The 17,971-nt window shown below is 32.6% G+C and overlaps 1 protein-coding gene and 1 pseudogene across 7 annotated transcripts; one reads left to right on the top strand and one right to left on the bottom strand.

The window, feature by feature from the left end:
- The first annotated feature begins 5,680 nt into the window (after positions 1-5,680).
- Positions 5,681-9,043, top strand: LOC106794709 (probable pre-mRNA-splicing factor ATP-dependent RNA helicase DEAH2; annotated as a pseudogene). Its single transcript, XR_005886895.1, has 7 exons — positions 5,681-5,917; positions 6,050-6,814; positions 6,990-7,326; positions 7,742-7,867; positions 7,971-8,210; positions 8,336-8,383; positions 8,743-9,043. The product of XR_005886895.1 is annotated as a probable pre-mRNA-splicing factor ATP-dependent RNA helicase DEAH2 (transcript).
- A 2,038-nt stretch (positions 9,044-11,081) lies between these two features.
- LOC100790536 (long chain acyl-CoA synthetase 1) lies at positions 11,082-17,500 on the bottom strand. Of its 6 annotated transcripts, none has more exons than XM_041006267.1 (20): positions 17,370-17,500; positions 16,521-16,686; positions 16,277-16,340; positions 16,089-16,178; positions 15,925-15,981; positions 15,775-15,823; positions 15,387-15,463; positions 15,223-15,262; positions 15,035-15,129; positions 14,403-14,579; positions 14,209-14,319; positions 13,969-14,056; positions 13,670-13,736; positions 13,462-13,537; positions 13,177-13,294; positions 12,478-12,723; positions 12,243-12,382; positions 11,821-12,003; positions 11,458-11,577; positions 11,082-11,343 (listed from the first exon to the last, which is right to left on the bottom strand). In XM_041006267.1, the coding sequence occupies exons 2-20, from the start codon at positions 16,664-16,666 to the stop codon at positions 11,296-11,298; spliced, it is 1,992 nt and encodes a 663-aa protein (XP_040862201.1). In that variant the 5' UTR covers positions 16,667-16,686; positions 17,370-17,500; the 3' UTR covers positions 11,082-11,295. The 6 variants fall into 6 exon arrangements, with proteins under 6 accessions (XP_040862201.1, XP_006588558.1, XP_040862203.1 ...); XM_006588495.4 differs by having other exon boundaries at positions 14,412-14,579; XM_041006269.1 differs by having other exon boundaries at positions 17,292-17,453.
- Positions 17,501-17,971: the final 471 nt, after the last annotated feature.

Below are 17,971 nucleotides of genomic sequence, written 5' to 3'. Positions count from 1 at the left end.
TCCAAAATTTATGGGTAAAAAAAGTTGAATAATATGTAAAATAATATGAAAAATCCACCAAAAATTCAAACACATTGCATTTATGTAGTTTGTTTGTGACTTGTTAATGAAAATCTCTTTATCAAACAAGTCTAACTAGTTTAATTGATTGAGTAGAATGTGTGGGTTATTATAAATATTTTAATATTTATCTTTGATTCCCACAAATTAAAAAAAATGAAAATCTCTCTAGTATTTTATTTGCGGCCCAACAAATTCGTCCCTCCGTGTTTTATTGTAATTTCTCTTTTTATTCCATCAAATTTGATATTCGTCTGTTATGATTTTCATAAAATAGATCCTCTTCTGTAAAAATAAAACAAAATGAAATATGGGTTCGCTATGTCCTGCTTTTCAAAAATCATTACTTTTGGACCAACTTAACATCTTTTTTTAAAGAATTTTTCACTTTTTTATATTAAATTATGCGCTCCTACAATATCTTTTTTTGATATTATATTCATTTAATAAATAAAAACATTAAAAAATTAAAATTATTCATACTTTTTTATTATATATATATATATATTATGATGTGGCTAAGTTTGAGCCTTAATCCTTGAATCCCTTCTATATATCCATCCTCATATTTAATAGTAGTAGAAAAATGTCTATATATACTGAAAAAAATTAATTGAACCAAACCACTTTATCCCATTTAAGCCGTCAGTAAATATTTTGATACATGGTTCTCTTACTCTCGTCCACGGTATTATGATGCCGCAAAAAAAATACTACAGTCTAGTCTCGTAGTCCCATAAATGCTGCGTATTTTTTTCCTTAACGATAAAATCATAAATGCTGCGTATTTTTTTCCTTAACGATAAAATCATAAATGCTGTGCTCTTGAAGTGCGCAACGTCCGCACGCAGGAGTAGATAGAGCAGGGAGAGGGGAATAAGCAATTAAACACTATTTGACCAGAACTTTCGAGTGCTCCAATTGGCCAACTATAGACTTCATAGCATACTTCAAGTCCAAGGGTTAATAAAATATTAATTTTAGCTACGCGGTAAAAGGAAACATGACAGGGAAGTTATGGATCTCACAATTGTTTTCTTCTTACGTCGTTCATCTTAATCTTAGTTTTGTTGTTTATATTATCTCTATCGACTTCTAAGCTATGGAAATGCACATGTTCTTTGTGTTGCAACTATAGCTGTGTAAGAAGTTTGATGTGAAAAAGTGATAGTTGCCGCCGAGATATGAGTGCATGAGACCAAGTTGCACCGTAAGGTCCGTACGTAACTTCTGCAACATTTCTGATCCAGCCAAAGAGTTTGTGCCAATCTAAAAAAAAAATGAACCATGGCGACGGTTTTGAATATGACTGCACTAATTAATAAGCTTGTAGTAAAAGACTAATAGCATACTTCAAGCCCAAGGCTTGAACTTGAAGGCTTGAACGCACTCAACATGTGATTTGACTGCGAAGAAAATCGCAGCATATACTTGGAAGGAGATATTTATTGCTCACAATAATTTTATCTAACTTAAATATAATTATCTTCAATAAAAAATATTTATAATCCAAACTAAAAAAATCATAACTCATAGATGCAATGCAAATGTACAATGCATCCATCATGGAGACATAATTTTTTTTATTACATGACCTGCACATATATTTTTTTCATTACTCATTAGTGCTTAATTTCAACTCTGCACACACACAAAAAATAAGTTTATTTACTTTTTTTGTTGTAGTAGTATTATTTAACAATAATGAATGACATCTATGTAAAACAAACAAATTCTTCAGATCAAATTAATCAAAATTAAACAAATATTAAAAGAAAGAGTTCAATCGACAATGCATGCATTGTAAGTGTAATTTTTTTATTTCTATATTATTAATTAATTAATTAAACTCATATCTTATTTAATTTCAAAAATAATTATTATAAAAATTAACAAACTTAATATATTTCCTTTGGTCTTACTTATAAGAAAACAACTTTTTTCTTGATCTCAAATATTATATAAAAAAATTTCAACTAATTTTATATTATTTAATAATATTATTTTAAAAATATTTTTAATTTAATTGATTGTTTCTCATTCTTAATATAAAATTTGAATAAAAGATAAGTTTAAAAAAATTACTTTTTAATTAAAATTAATGTGATTAAATATGTTTAACTAATTTGATTAGTTAGTCTGACATTTTAAGAAGAAAATACAGTTGTTGTAGGACGGGAATGAGGCGGCTAGATAGGTCCCGTTGCGGTTGGGCAGTGGAACTTGAGTGAGGATGATAGGAATAGGAGTAACCAATTAACGATCCCACAGTGGAGAATCAGTTTTGGAAATGGATAGTCACTTGTTTTTCCATCAACCGCCAACTATAGTCTATAGGTATCATATTTCTCTCACTTTGCTATTAATTGGATTTGTAACAACCACCAGTGGTCCTGGTTTCGGAAGAAAGAAGGAACCATCTATTGAGTATTTACCACGAATCTCAAGTTAGGAATTTGGAAACTGATGCCTAGTACAAACCACAAACGATAAGTTTCTTTATATATATATATATATTTATAATTATTACTACGCATCATAATGTGTTATTGGAAACAGATCGATGACAAGTACTGTATAGTTTAATCGAAAACAGATTATACATACTAGTGTAAAATGCAACTAATATTTCATCACAGATTAATGAAATTTTTCCAATATGTATAACAGATGAATATATGTCTCCTAAAAAAAAAAATCAGATGACTATATGCATGGTGAAAATGGGAAGTTTTCAAGTTGTAATCCAAACAGGAAGGCAAACTATAGTTGCCAAGTTATGATACGTATCATCATGTACTTTTGAAAATGCCTAGTTATGAAACAGTTGCCAGGTACATCAGTACGTGAATTAAAAGGACATGCAAACTACACAACTTATGATCTGTGACACCGAACCGAAAACTAACAATAGTACTAACCTCTTAACTTATTTTACACGATGATGAAATCTCATCTATCTTGGACGGTTTTTAAATTTCATATGTGCAGACTGCAGTTGCTCGAGGCTCAGTTAATAGGTTGGACGTAACTCCCGGGAATGTTACATGACCTAGCTATAGCTTGAGGTTCGCATCTAATGGCCTTTTCTATTTATGGGAAACTGTAACTCACAACAATTAATTCCATCACTATACATTGTATATTTATAATACTCAGAAATCATATTCAACAAACTGAGTTAGATCAATCCATAAAAATAAAAAATCAACCCGACTTATTATTTGCCTTTTAAGTTGTTTTGTAGAAACAAATTAAAAAAAATACAATAATATTTATTTATTATGATAAAATGCTGTAGTTGTAAGACTCTCTTTTTTTTTTACCTTTTTTTCCCTTCACAATAAATACATATATAAATTAATTAGATTAATAGATAAATAAGAATAATAAATGTAATATTAAATTTTGCAAACGGAAGATAGACAGAAACAAAAATTTACCAACAATTCGACACTTAAAAAGAAATAGAGTATGTAATATGAAATATACAAGTATACAACCACAGTTTCAAAACCCATTTCTATAATATATTTGGATGGAAACAATTCAAACAAACATTTGTACGCATATAAAATAATTTTTTATTTATAATTATGAATATATCACTAAATGGTACTACTACTATATAGTAATAAAATATTATATTTATAGATATATGTAAACTATACTAATGATTTTGGACCTATCACATCATAGTAACAAATAATAATAAAAAACTACACGAATATGTTAACTATGCTCATGATTTTAAATTCATCACTAAATAAACAATAGCAAAATTAAACATTTGTAACTAACATGTTACCTATGCCCATCTGATAGAAATTGAACTGAAATACCATGGTTTGCTGGGGTTATATGATACCTATGCCCGTAGTATATTATTTGTCTATAGCTATATATGAGATTCAAATCCATAATTTTTATGCTTATTCCTAAAAGTATCGATTAGAATTAATGTATCAAACCTTCAATCACTGTTTCCTTATTTTATCACTTTCTCTGTCCTTTTCTCTCTTACGTAACACTTATGAGATAAAGAAAATATTTATGGTAAAATTAAATGAGAAATGTCATCACTGAAACAACCTAGCTATTTAATTATAGGCAAGAGTTAGATAACATAATAATTATAAAACAATATGAATTGATTGTTTATTTATCTTAATTATATTCATATATTATTTTTAAGTAATTATCCTAAGAACTATCTAATAATTAAAGTTAACAAAGTTAGTTTATAGATATTTTAAACATTAATAAAAATTTACACAGATTTATTTATTGGATAAGTAATTTATTTATTTATTAAATACAGAGACGTTACACAATTGAGTTTTTTATTATATATTTCAAGGATATAAAGATGAAATAATTGTAAAAGGCCAACCTTTAAGTTTTGTTTCTTTATGTGCTTCCAGATTTGACATCACATCTGTTTTCAAATAGGTGGATTAACTTGCTTAAGATTTTCCTATTTAATCAGAAGTCCAAAGGGAGAATAGTTGCCACTTTACCTCCAGCAAAAAAATATCTGCACTTTAGAAGAAAAAAGTTAAAAAAGTGACATAACCTTCAAAGTTGGAATGTCATGCAAAATTGTCAATCATATGGGCAATATACCGTACTGGATCCACCTCAAATGATTGTGTATGATATACCAGTATCAATCACACGGGCACCATAACGTACTGCAGAAACATCCATCTCAAATGATTATGTGTAGGTTATACCATCCTCCAAATCGAATTATAACACACTACTCCACCTACATACATTTTCCTTTTCAAAAACTTTGACACGGGCGAACATCACTATGTCCAATTATCCATTGCAACCGTCTACATTGGTCACTGCCAACTCAAGCATTATTATTACGTATGCTTGCCTTTATTTATATCAGGGGGAAAATGTCGATGAAATATATAGAAAAAAAGTAATTTTTATAATCATCAAAATAAAATAGTAACTTCTTACAACTTGTTTTGATAAGTGGAATAGAAAATTAAAATAAACAAATCATATTAAATATTTTGACATTAATTTAAAAAGTTTAACTTTTTAATCTATTATTTTTAACATGAAATTATTTATTATTTTTAACAATAAAAAAATCCTCCTATTTCAAACTAATTTAGAGAAGAAAAAAAAGTGTTTCCTTATGAGTATCAGAAAAATAACTTGTCTAAATTTTTCTTTCTAAGCAACGAGGAGTGGACCGACTGGTGATATTGGAATGGGCGTAGCAGTGAACATACAGAATAAGCCCATCTTAATACAGCGTAAGTGCAATTAAGGTAATAAACTAGGCCCAATTACAATTACACCCCAAACCCAACCCGATAGCAAACAGCCCGATCCACACTCGTAAAACGTTGTCGGCCCAAATAAATATTCAGAATCTCAATCGCACACCACGTTCCTCCTTCACTTTTTTTTTTTTTACCAGTTTCTAGGAGCTTCTTCCATTGAGGCTGCTTTACCACTCAGGTTTCTCTCTCTCTCTCTCTCTCTCTCTCTCTATTCAAACTCCCATATATATTGCTTTTGCTTTACCTTATTCTGCGATGCTACTATCGAACTAGGAGTAATTGCTAGAAAAAATGTACTTTTCTAATTGTGTTTTGTTTTATATTTTGGGGAACAGATTCCTCAATTTGTTTCGGAAGCTTTGGATATAGAAACCCCTGATAAACGTAGGAAGATGATGATTGCGTGTACTCAGCCTCGTAGAGTGGCTGCGATGTCTGTTTCCAGGCGTGTGGCTGAGGAGATGGATGTCAACATTGGAGAAGAGGTTGGTTGGCTACAGCATCAGATTTGAGGATTGTAGTAGTGCCAGGACACTTTTGAAGTATGTTGTATTATACTAATTAATTAATTAATTAATTCAGAGCTTGCTGTATAATGTTTTTTGTTTTTTGCTAGCTCTTTTATGTCTCTAATGGGATGTTTTATGTTTTATGTTTTTCTCTCCCGCCAATAGGTATCTCACTGATGGTATGCCTCTGAGAGAGGCAATGACGGATCCGCTTTTGGAACGATACAAAGTAATTATTCTTGACGAAGCACACGAGAGGACTTTGGCTACAGATGTGCTGTTTGGCCTTCTTAAGGAAGTGCTTAGAAATAGACCTGACTTGAAGTTAGTTGTTATGAGTGCAACACTTGAAGCTGAGAATTTCCAGGGATATTTTAGCAGGGCCCCTCTTATGAAGGTTCCTGGAAGACTACATCCGGTGGAAATCTTCTATACTCAGGACCCAGAAAGGGATTAGTTGGAGGCTGCTATTAGGACGGTGGTGCAGATTCACATGTGTGAACTCCCTGGAGATATACTCGTTTTTCTCACTGAAGAGGAAGAGATTGAGGATGCATGCCGCAAAATAAACAAAGAAATTTCCAATATGGGAGACCAGGTGGGCCCTGTGAAAGTGGTGCCCTTGTGTATTCTACTCTTCCTCCTGCAATGCAGCAGAAGATTTTCAAGCCAGCTCCACCTCCAGTTAAGGAGGGAGGGCATCCTGGAAGGAAGATTATGGTATCAACAAAAATAGCAGAAACGTCCTTGACAATTGATAGTATAGTCTATGTTATTGACCCTGGATTTGCTAAGCAGCAGGTTTATAACCCTCGAATCCGTGTTGAGTCTTTGTTGGTGTCTCCAATATCAAAGGCTAGTGCACACCAGAGATCTGGACGTGCTGGAAGAACTCAACCAGGGAAATGTTTTAGACTTTATACTGAAAAAGTTTCAACAATGATCTTCTGCCGCAGACCTATCCTTAAATCCCTGGATTTGCTAAGCAGCAGGTTTATAACCCTCGAATGCGTGTTGAGTCTTTGTTGGTGTCTCCAATATCAAAGGCTAGTGCACACCAGAGATCTGGACATGCTGGAAGAACTCAACCAGGGAAATGCTTTAGACTTTATACTGAAAAAGTTTCAACAATGATCTTCTGCCGCAGACCTATCCTGAAATTTTGAGATCTAATCTTGCCTACACTGTTCTTACCTTAAAGAAACTTGGTATAGATGATTTAGTGCCTTTTGATTTCATGGACCCTCCTGCCCCAGAGACCTTAATGCGTGCATTGGAAGTGTTGAATTACTTGGGTGCACTGGACGATGATGGTAACTTAACAAAGCTGGGTCAGATTATGAGTGAATTTCCACTGGACCCTCAGATGCCAAAGATGCTCGTTGTTAGTCCTGAATTCAACTGTTCAAATGAGATTCTTTCCGTTTCTGCCGTGCTATCTGGTGTTCTTCTTTTAATTGTTTATTTTTGTGTCTGTCTAGACTCTAGAGTGCAATCATAATGCTAAGGGAATGTCGGTTTGCTGGGCTCCACTTTGATGGGGATGTCCAGCATTTGTACATCTGCACAGATGCAATATTGTGCACATGATGGGATGTTTGACTGCTTACACATGTGCTCAGATGCGCATGAATGCGTTTAGTAGAAAATGTCCTGTTAGGTAGTCATCAGCAACTGTCTTCTCTGGGTTCCATGCCCTCGTTGGCATGCACCATAGGATGCCGAGTAAATGCTGATGCAGATAATTGCAGTTTCTCAGTATTCTCTCAATCTCTTGAAGAAAATGGTGTGGTCTTGCCTCTATGCATCTGCTTACCTTCTGTGGGCCTCCTGTGTGATAATAATTTCTTTCTTTAGTACCCAATTGCTTTGTCCGGCCTAGGGCAGCACAAAATGCTGCAGATGAAGCAAAAGCTAGTTTAGGACACATTGATGGGGATCATCTCACGCTCTTGAATGTATACCATGCCTACAAGCAAAATAGTAAGTACATATTTATGATACCTTTTATATTTTAATTATTGAATTCTTGCTATTTATTTGTTCTGATGTCAAATTTGTTAATTATATATGAATGGCTTTTCAGATGACGATCCTTCTTGGTGTTATGATAACTTTGTTAATCATAGGGCATTGAAATCAGCGGACAGTGTTAGACAACAACTTGTGCGAATCATGGCTCGGTTTAACTTGAAGTTATGCATCACTGATTTCAATAGCCGTGACTACTATGTCAACATTAGAAAGGCAATGCTGGCAGGATATTTCATGCAGGTGGCCCATCTGGAGCGGACAGGACATTTACTTGACAGTGAAAAACAACCAGGTTTGTTAGTAAGAGATGCTGTTTGTAGTTCTTTCTCTGTTTTTCTTGTTGCACTACTAAAAGAGCTACCGTGAAGGCTGGAAGATTATATTTATATTAATGATTTATGTTTGTTTTCTGAGTAGGTGGTGCTCTTGCATCCATCAAATTGCCTGGACCACAAACCGGAGTGGGTAAGATTTTTGTTTGATATCTGGAATGCTTTAGCTAAGATTGAGTTTGACAACCTCGAAATGGTGAAAACGTAAACACATTTCGTGTATAGTATTTGAAAGGAGGCCTGTTTTTGTTTTAGAGTAAAAGAACGCTGAAACTAATCAATTAAATATATAGTTTTCTATTATAAATTACAGAAACATTTGGTTTTGAGATTGAAATGAAGCAGGGATATATACCCAATATGTCATTTTAAATTCCATCCACTCCTTGATTTAGCTGGTAGAAGCGTTGCATGATGAACTGTCGAATTTATCTTTGTGGACCTTGTGGTTCTTCTTTGGTAGATGTTATTAAGATGTAGTCAACTTTACAGGTTAGTGGATGTAGCCCCACATTACTATGATTTGTCGAATTGTCCACAATGTGAAGCGAAGCGTGTTCTTGAGAGGCTTTACAAGAAGCGAGAAAAGGAAAAGGAGGAAGCCAGGAGTCGTAAATGAAGTCCTACAATCCATGCCTTTTTTGCCTTTGAATTGGAATTGGATATTTAGTCTCCTGCATTTTGACATCGTAATTTTGTCACGGGAAAATTTCCGAGTGGTACTGTTTTATTACCTCTGAAGGACCTATTGATTGTTAATTTTAATGAGAAATAGGCTGTGTTTCTTGTACTATTTATTAGTGTATTACATGTTTTATATTCGTCCACTTTTTGCTCTTATACACCTAAGTATTGACCATGGGAATTTTACTATTTTTAATTTTTATTTTGGAGGCCTTATCATGCATTTTTCTAATGAGATATGTTTTCATTTTTTTTTATTAAAATAATTTGTATTGAAAGCTCTGAAAAAAGAACGGCTATTATTTTGTAAAAAAATAAATAATGCGTGTTTTGTTTGGATTAGAATGGAAATGAAGAGGAAATAAAAAGGATAGAAGTAAAAGGAAAATGGAATGAAAAAAAATTAGAAAATTTTCTGTCTTTAGATAAAATGAAAGTAATTTATAAAAAATAATTTAAATTAAGATTTTCTTCTTATTTCACCTCAGTACAATACAATGTGTAAAGATGAAGTAGAGCTACTAAGAAGACACCGTCGAGTAAGGAGGTGAAATAGTGATGTTTTATTTCAATATTGTAAATTGTTATATTTTCCTTGGCTCACTAATGGATTAAAATTGTTATTGGTGTGTTTTATAACCGGTGCAAAATGTAAAATAATAATGATGCTACTTTGCAGTTGATGAAATTATCAAATAACTCCCTCAATTTTAAAGTTAAAAGATAAAAATAAATCTTTAAAAAATAAAAGATCAAATTGAATCTTAAAAAATAAATGACTAAAAGTAAAATAATAATGATGTTACTTTGAAGTTGATGAAATAATAAATAACTCCAATTTTAAAGTTAAAAGATCAAAATAAGTCTTTTAAAAATAAATGATCAAAAATATATTTTAGTTTAATTTTTTTTTTTGTGTCTAATCAAATATAAGCAAGGTAGAAATTTATTTAAACTTTTCCATAAATTTTAGGTTGAAAATGATAGACTCCCATGTAGGTTTTGTATACTAAACCCTCCCAAAGAAAAGAGGTCAATTGATGATGTTTTATTTGAATATTGTAGCTTGTCATATTTTGTTTGTCTTCACATACTTTTACTAGTAGCAATCATACTTTGTCCTAAGTATATTTTCCCTTGGCACATGCCACCTTATCAAATGGCAATTGACAATCAAGATGATAATTGAAATGAAAATATACAAAATTATTTATTACTCATTTCGATGCACTATCATATTGAAGATTTGATCTTTGAATTTGTTTGTCTGAACCAGATTGAGGTTGGATTTTTCAAGGGTACATCAGTAGAGTGACAAGAAGCTTTCAGATTTCAGTTCAACGAGGCTTCCAACAATTGAGCGACGATAATGATCACTTACAAACATTTTAATGGTTTAGTAAAAAATGAATTCTAGCAAGTAATAATACTGAAAAGAGTTGCAACAAAGAGAGTTTTTCAAGTACATATATGTATTGGGTGATACAAATTTGGTGGAAAGGATTGATGGGATATTCATTTACTTCCTTCAGCTCTTGTGTCTGTTTTTGTAGATGTATAGAGTCTGAGTGTCCGTGAGTTGAAAATAGGAAGAACTACATATTTGAACATCTATTTTTTTTAAACACTTATTCAACACTTATCATTTTTCTCTCTGTTTATCACATCATATCATCTTTATCTCTTTTGTCCATTATTTAAATGCTCAATATCAGACATATTAGCCGCAAGAGTATGTTAGCCTAACAACAATATTGAGTAAATTTAAACATCATGTTAGAAACTGATTAGAGTTAACTTATTCAAAAGCTACCTCAGAGAGAGAATTTTCAAAGTCTGGGGAAGAATATTTTAGTCATTTGTAACTGATGTGATCCATCTTAATATATATATATATATATATATATATATATATATATATATAAATATATATATATATATATAGCAGTACTTGTTTACAACATTTTAACTTTATCAAACTTTCGGGGTAACTTAGCGTAAGAATCCTGAAATTATTATCTGGCCACCTATTCTCTAATCTAATTCATGGACTTGATTTCATTCCGTGTGCAAAAATTGATTTTATATTCAACATGCCTGTAGGCTGTAGCGTGCCGCGGGCATATGAGGATTGACAACAAACATACTTTCTCCACGCGAAATGAATTGTTCTCGTATATATAGACTTTGACAATTAGGTAAATATCATGGTTCAGCAGTTGCTAGTTGCTGCATAATACCTCACACAAAATACTAGCATTGAGCTTCTAGGATTATATATATAGATGAGAGTTGTGGAACGGGGTTACTGGGTACTACTAAATAGGCATATCCGTGTCTAGAATTTAGCAACCTCAGAAGTTATGCTTTTTTCCCTGTCAAACTTTGGTAGATTTCATCTATTTCCACCTGTGACAATATGAACAATTTTGTGAGTATTTCTAGTGTACACCACTATTTAAATAGACTGCAATAAATGAGAGTAAGCAAAGTAAGGACCAAAATAAGAGGATATCTGATCACCTGATAATACTTGAGCAGTTTGTTTCTTTTCTTCTTCAGTGTTGCAGTCACCAAATCTCTTTCCATGTCAAATTCATGCGGCTCTAATATCACCCCCTTGATATGTTCAAAGCCCCTCAGCTAGTTTTATGAAGGACAAAAAATTGAAGAGGACACAAGACAATTAGAGAATCATATACCAGATGTTATATGATTGCAAGACCAAAGTCTTTCTAGTTTTCTGTTTGTTATGTAGCCTCCATGCTTCATAGTTTATAAATCTTTCCAAAAATAATAATATAATAATTTTAAGTTTTTTTTTTTTTCATACCTAAAGCAATAAAGTTTTTACTTTAACAGCATTTCATTATTTGTAGATGTTACCTTATTCCTCTCAGCTGTCAACTTGAGCTCAGATAGCACATATTTCTTCAGTTGATCAAGAGAGCAGAGTTTGGGGAAAGAAGCTATGTGACCATTCGAATATGCCCACTTATTGGCAAATTCTTCATTTGGAACTACTACTGCAACCAGCATTGACTTGAAGCTATTCCCATAAACCCAGATCTAACAGTAAAACATACAAAAACGAATCACAAACATACCAACAATCGAGAGTTTATGGACTAAAAAGTGTACCAATTAACTATGCTGAACTAGGAGTTATAGGGTTGGATTGGTGGTAAAAGGAGAAGAGAAGAAGGGAAATATGGTGAGTTTGATTCCTCCCGCAAACCAAAAAATTAACAATTAACTAACATTTATCGGGAAAAAAAAAACTATGCTGAACTAGTGAAAATACTTACATCTTCAACTATAGGAGTGATTCCATAAACATTTTCAAGATGCTCAAGTGCTATATACTCTCCTTGGGAAAGTTTAACAAGATTCTTCTTCCTGTCAATGATCTTAATAACACCATTAGGAAGCATTTCTCCTATGTCCCCTGAGGATACCAAACAATGACAGACAATCACATTAGACCATATTAAGATTCCTAAAAACAGATTATTTTGAGGCAGGAAATGACAACTCAATTACCTGTGTGAAACCATCCATCTTTAATAGCTTCCTTTGTTAACTCTGGATTTTTGTAGTAAGCAGTGAAAACAGTTTTCCCTCTCACACATATCTCACCACATGGAGGAGTTTCAAGAGGATTGTAGCCCATCTCTGGAACCTCCTCCAGCTTTATTTCATTATATATGGATACAGCTCCAACAGTACCAAGCATGCACATTTCGTCAGGAAAGCCAAGAGTAGTTGGTCCACATGTTTCTGTCAGACCTGGATTAACCAGTGTGTCAATGTAACGTATTGATTATGTTGTGTTATGTCCAACATAAAAATGTTAAAATTTTCTCTGTTTAATCTTATTTATAATTTATAATTAGTATAAGACTAGTAAATCAAACTTATTATATGGTTCCGGATTATGTAATTTTGACCAATTTTCATGTGATATATTATTAGTTTTTTTCTTTAATAAATTTAAAAATATGGTTACATTTATGTGAACATCGATTAACATCACATCATTTCAAGTTATATAATAATTTCTTGATTAATAATACATTTTTTTACTAAATTTTATATATTTTTTTAAAAATTTTTGTAACCTGGATTTTCACTAATTTGAAAATGAGATTACATATTTAATAAGACCCAAGTAAATTTCAAGTGTGATGAAAAAAAAGGTGTTGTTAATATTTCTTATAGTATAATAACTTTTCTCCTTACCATAGCCTTGGCATACAAAGGCACAAGTAGTGACACGCAGGAATTCTTCCACCTCAGGGCTCAAAGCTGCCCCACCAGATATTATTAGTCGAACACGACCACCAAGCCTAGCTTTGACCTAAAATGGAGGGGGTAAGACAGGAGGAGTAGGTTGAAAATTTGGAGAAGGTATTACCCATATGTAAAAGAAGGCTAATTTCAAGAAAAATAAAAGAAAAAAAATTTGAGAAGTTGATCTTTTAAAATAAAAATACAAGTTTTAAGTAAGAGATACTATTATACAACCTTTCTGAAGGCTAATAAATCGGCTAAACGTGATGCTTCTCTATGTTTATATCCTTTTTTCATCCAACCAAGTTTGCTGCATTCAAAGAAAAATGTGAATTGGCAAAACTACCTCAGCCCAAAATCCATGATCTCAATAAATGAGAGTACTGTTACTTTTACCGAAACTGTTGCTGATAATATAGCATCATACAGAATTCCAACTTACTAGTTGTAGAGCATGCCAAAAACTGTTCTCCTCACTGGATTGAGTTCTTCCACTGCTTTCTTGATACCTGAAACAAATTTCTCATTCATTGAAACAAAGTGTAAACAACACACTTCTTCTAACTCATTTTTTGATTAATTAAAATTTATTAGAAATTATAAAATTAATAAGATTCACAAAATTTTATAGTTTCTAATAAAATTAAGGCAACAACAAAAAAATGTGTTCAAAACATGTATAGTGTTGCTCGCATTTCTAATCCACAAGCAATAGATTTTTTTTTTTGTTGAGGGCCTTGCCTTCATAGACCTTTTCGAAAACCCGTGGGACACCAGCAAACAGTGTTGGCTTTAACTCCATTAAATCATCCCTCAGCGCGTTCAGATCCTTCAAGCAAACAATTCAAGAAATTCACGAAAATTTATAAATAAAAAACACAGAATATTTGTGCTTCATGATAGTATCCATAGTATCATGTCAATAGTTAATAATCCTACCAAGCAAATCTAAATTAACAAGAAATTGGAGGACAAACGTACCCCATGATAGTATCCAACAGATGCACCCTTACGGAAAAAGTACTCCTCAATAGTGCGATCAAGGATATGAGCCAAGGGTAGGAATGATAAATACACATCATCCACGGTCATCTATGCAAATTATTAATATTCATGTCACTTTTGTTACGAGAAAATTAAATGGTATCATAACACTTTTCCTGTGTATTAAGCACCAGATTTACCTTGTCTTCAAATTGTTCCATGAAAAGATCCATTCCTCTTACTAAAGCCGTTACGTTTTCATACGTTAAAACAACACCTTTAGGGTCTCCACTTGTCCCACTAGTGTACATTATTGTGCAAATGTCATGAGCTTGAGGTGGAAAAGTACTTTTTGGGTTTTCTTTTCCCTGAAAGAATAATAAGGTGTTCGTTTTAACCAGATCAGAGAGATAATTAAGTACGAGGAATCACACGAATAGCCTACAGAGAACAATTTTAGCACCACATATATATCCATATGGTGGTTTTTTTTTTTTGTAAAGTTTCTGCCAGCTTGGGATTACATTTATTTCATAAAAGAGCAAATGATTCAATTAAAGAGGTTCATATGGATAACACAACACCTTTACAAAAGAAGAAAAGTAACTCATTAATCCAGTGTGAACAAGTTTTTAGAAAGAGCAAGCATCCAACCTTCACAAAACAAACCCAATTCTACAATTGCATCATAAAAATAAAAAACGTGCAAGCAACTGAAGAAAACAACCGAGCAGTTATACAAGATAGCAATTTCATTCAGTGCTAAGCATAGATGGATGATTTATGCATTGAATGACCAATTCCTTACGTACTAAGTACTAACCAAGTGCAAGAATTCATGCCACGAATATGGCTTAATTCCAATTGCTGTGGCTTTAGCTTTCTCTTCCTCTGTTAATGTAGTGAAGCACACCATGGCTGTAACCATAATCAATTTTAGTTTAATTCATTTAATCGTTCTGCTAGCTCGAGCACAGAAATATTGAAATTGAAACACCTAATTAAATTTACCTTTCAGTCGCTTTGAGGATTTACATTCAGGATTTAAAAGCTGCAAATGGTATAGAAACTAAGTAAGAACCTATAAACTGCTGTTCTGAATCTCAGATTTATAAAATTATCTGAAGCAGAATATTAATTATTATTTTAAAAAAAAATTGTTCCTTCTTCCTCACCTCTTTAACCTTCTTATCTTGGACGAACACAAAATCTACTTCTGCATGATCTATGATAAAATTTACAGCACCAGGTCCTGGATTAAAAATGAAAAAAAAATGCCTTAATTAAAATTTGAATGCTGCTTTTTTATTTTATTTTATTTTATTTAGACCAGAAAACTAATTAAATAATGTGTCACTAATAAAGAAAATGAGCACCATAGCTGTTTACTAAGAGATGTAAAATGAACAAAGTTCGAAGATTGGCTTCGATTAGGATCATATCTATTCTTTGGCATGACTCTTAAGTCTTAACCGCAGAACAATAAAGATGTGTGAGAGAGAGAGAGAGAGAAGTGGGGATACGTGAATTTATTTGACAATTTTCATTTCAGAGAAAACTTACCAAGGGTGTCATAGAGAGGCACACAAATAAAGCTTTGAGCAGAACAAACCTACACCAATATAAACATGATTATGAACTATGATATGGTAGCATTATAGAAAGAACAAGAGAGAAAACGTTGAGAACACAAGGGTTATAGAAGTGTCAAACCTCCATTGCCACAATCCATTCAGGGCAATTAGATCCATAAATTCCAATTTTAGTGCCCTGTGACAGGATCACCACAATAGACATCAAGAAGATTAATTCCCTTTGAAAACTACAAATCTACTGTGCATATAAATTACGAGGGAAGCCCTTTCACAAGCACTTACAGGTTCGGAACCAGATGCTCGTAAAGCAGAACTCATATGCAGAACTTCATCATAGACTTCTTTATATGTCTTCCAGACATATGGTCCAATCTATGAACGTTATGAACCAAAAACTAAAATACTTGATTTTCATGACACATAAAGTCCTATAACAAAATAAAAAATAAAAAATTGTCTCCATTAGATACCTTTCCATCAACAATTTTACGCTTTCCCAGCATCCGGTTATTGGGATGATTTTTGACAGACACACTGCAATAATCAAAACATCATTCATTGGTCAACTACCAACTTTCAATATTTTCTATATTTACATTTAACAGACCCCACCATATTATTAAGTGGGCAAAGCTCAGTAGAGAACATAGATCATAACATTATATCCTACTAGCTACTCCTGAATAGTTATAAGGACTGAAATTAATTAGTTACCAGAAAATATCCCAAGTGGTACTGAAATCAGGATCCATTGGAGGAAATTCATTTTCTGAGAGGAGGTTACGGTATACTGGACCAACAGAAAGGTTACCATTTTTACCTTCCCTTCCTTCCTCAACTTTAACTGAAAAAGCCTTCATTCTCCTTTGTTATGAAAAACCTGATCAACAAGACACAACGCAAGTATAAACATTCAGCCGCCTGGCAAGGAAAACGAGCACTAATTAACTCCCATAAATTTCTGTCAACTTCGTGCACTTTTTCTCTAGTATGATTAAATCATCCAAGGACATGCATCAAAAAGTCAAGCATGATTAAAAAGTCCTTAAAATAAGAGTGACAAAAATAAAGTACGACTTGTTACATTGCATGGTCCAAAACGAAACTATCACTTACTTATCCATCGATCGACTAATATATGATCCCAACTAATTTTTAAATAAACATGTAATCAAGTTCTTATTAACAGTTTCACAACAATTAAAAAAAGTTAATTATTCGTTAGAGTTTGGCTTACGTGGTCCCGGAGCATAGAATAAGGCAACATAATAGTTTTACATAGAAAAAAAAAAACACGCATTAGAAGCATGGTTCCGAATCCCAGGGAACGGAAGGAGAATGTTAGAAACTTAGAGTGGCTTTACTCATCGCAAATAATCATATTAATTAGTAATTATAACATTAAAAGAAAAGACAACTGAAAATCGAAAAGGGTGAGTGATACTAAAGTCAAAATCTCATGGCACGTAAGAGAAACATGGTTACAGATAGGTGCGGACGTTGGCGTGGGTGGGTGTACGTGTGAAATGAGACTAGGTTGCTGTGTATGTGTATAGGGTGTACCTCGCTGCTTTTTGTCTGAACTTGGTGTTGAAACAAAGGTAGAAGTCAGACATAGGATAAGTTTGGTTATTTGAGGGGTGGCTTATATAATATAAGAAGCAAGTTGAGAATTTTATAGCGAAGAAAGGAGGTGCAAGTGCAAGTTGCTAGCTAGTGTAAATGAGGTTGTTGAAAGTTGGAAACGAATAATAATGAGGAATGAAGAGGAGCCCTATCTTACAGAAACTTCAATTGTTTCCACGTGACCATCTCCTCCCTCGTGCTCTTAGGTTACTTGTTTTCACCCTATTCATTTATGTTTTTTCTGAACAGTACCATATTTGTGTGAACTAATTACATATTGATTTTGGTGATATCTAAATTTTTTTGACTGACCACTTAGTTGGATCTTTCTTTCTTATCTTACTTAAAAAGATGGAATTTAATATTGTTCGTTAAGGTGATGACTTACGTTTTGTTTGGTTTAAGATAAAAAGTTAATTAAAGTAAAGGGAGAGAAGAGTTAGAAATAAAACGATTTTTAAATTATTTAATAAGAGAGAAAAAAAATTAAAAAAAGTTTTATTTTCTCTTAATTGATTGTATAAATAATATAAATATTT

Source organism: Glycine max, chromosome 10, assembly GCF_000004515.6.
Source record: "Glycine max cultivar Williams 82 chromosome 10, Glycine_max_v4.0, whole genome shotgun sequence".
NCBI lineage: Eukaryota > Viridiplantae > Streptophyta > Magnoliopsida > Fabales > Fabaceae > Glycine > Glycine max.
This window is presented reverse-complemented; position numbering and strand designations above follow the sequence as displayed.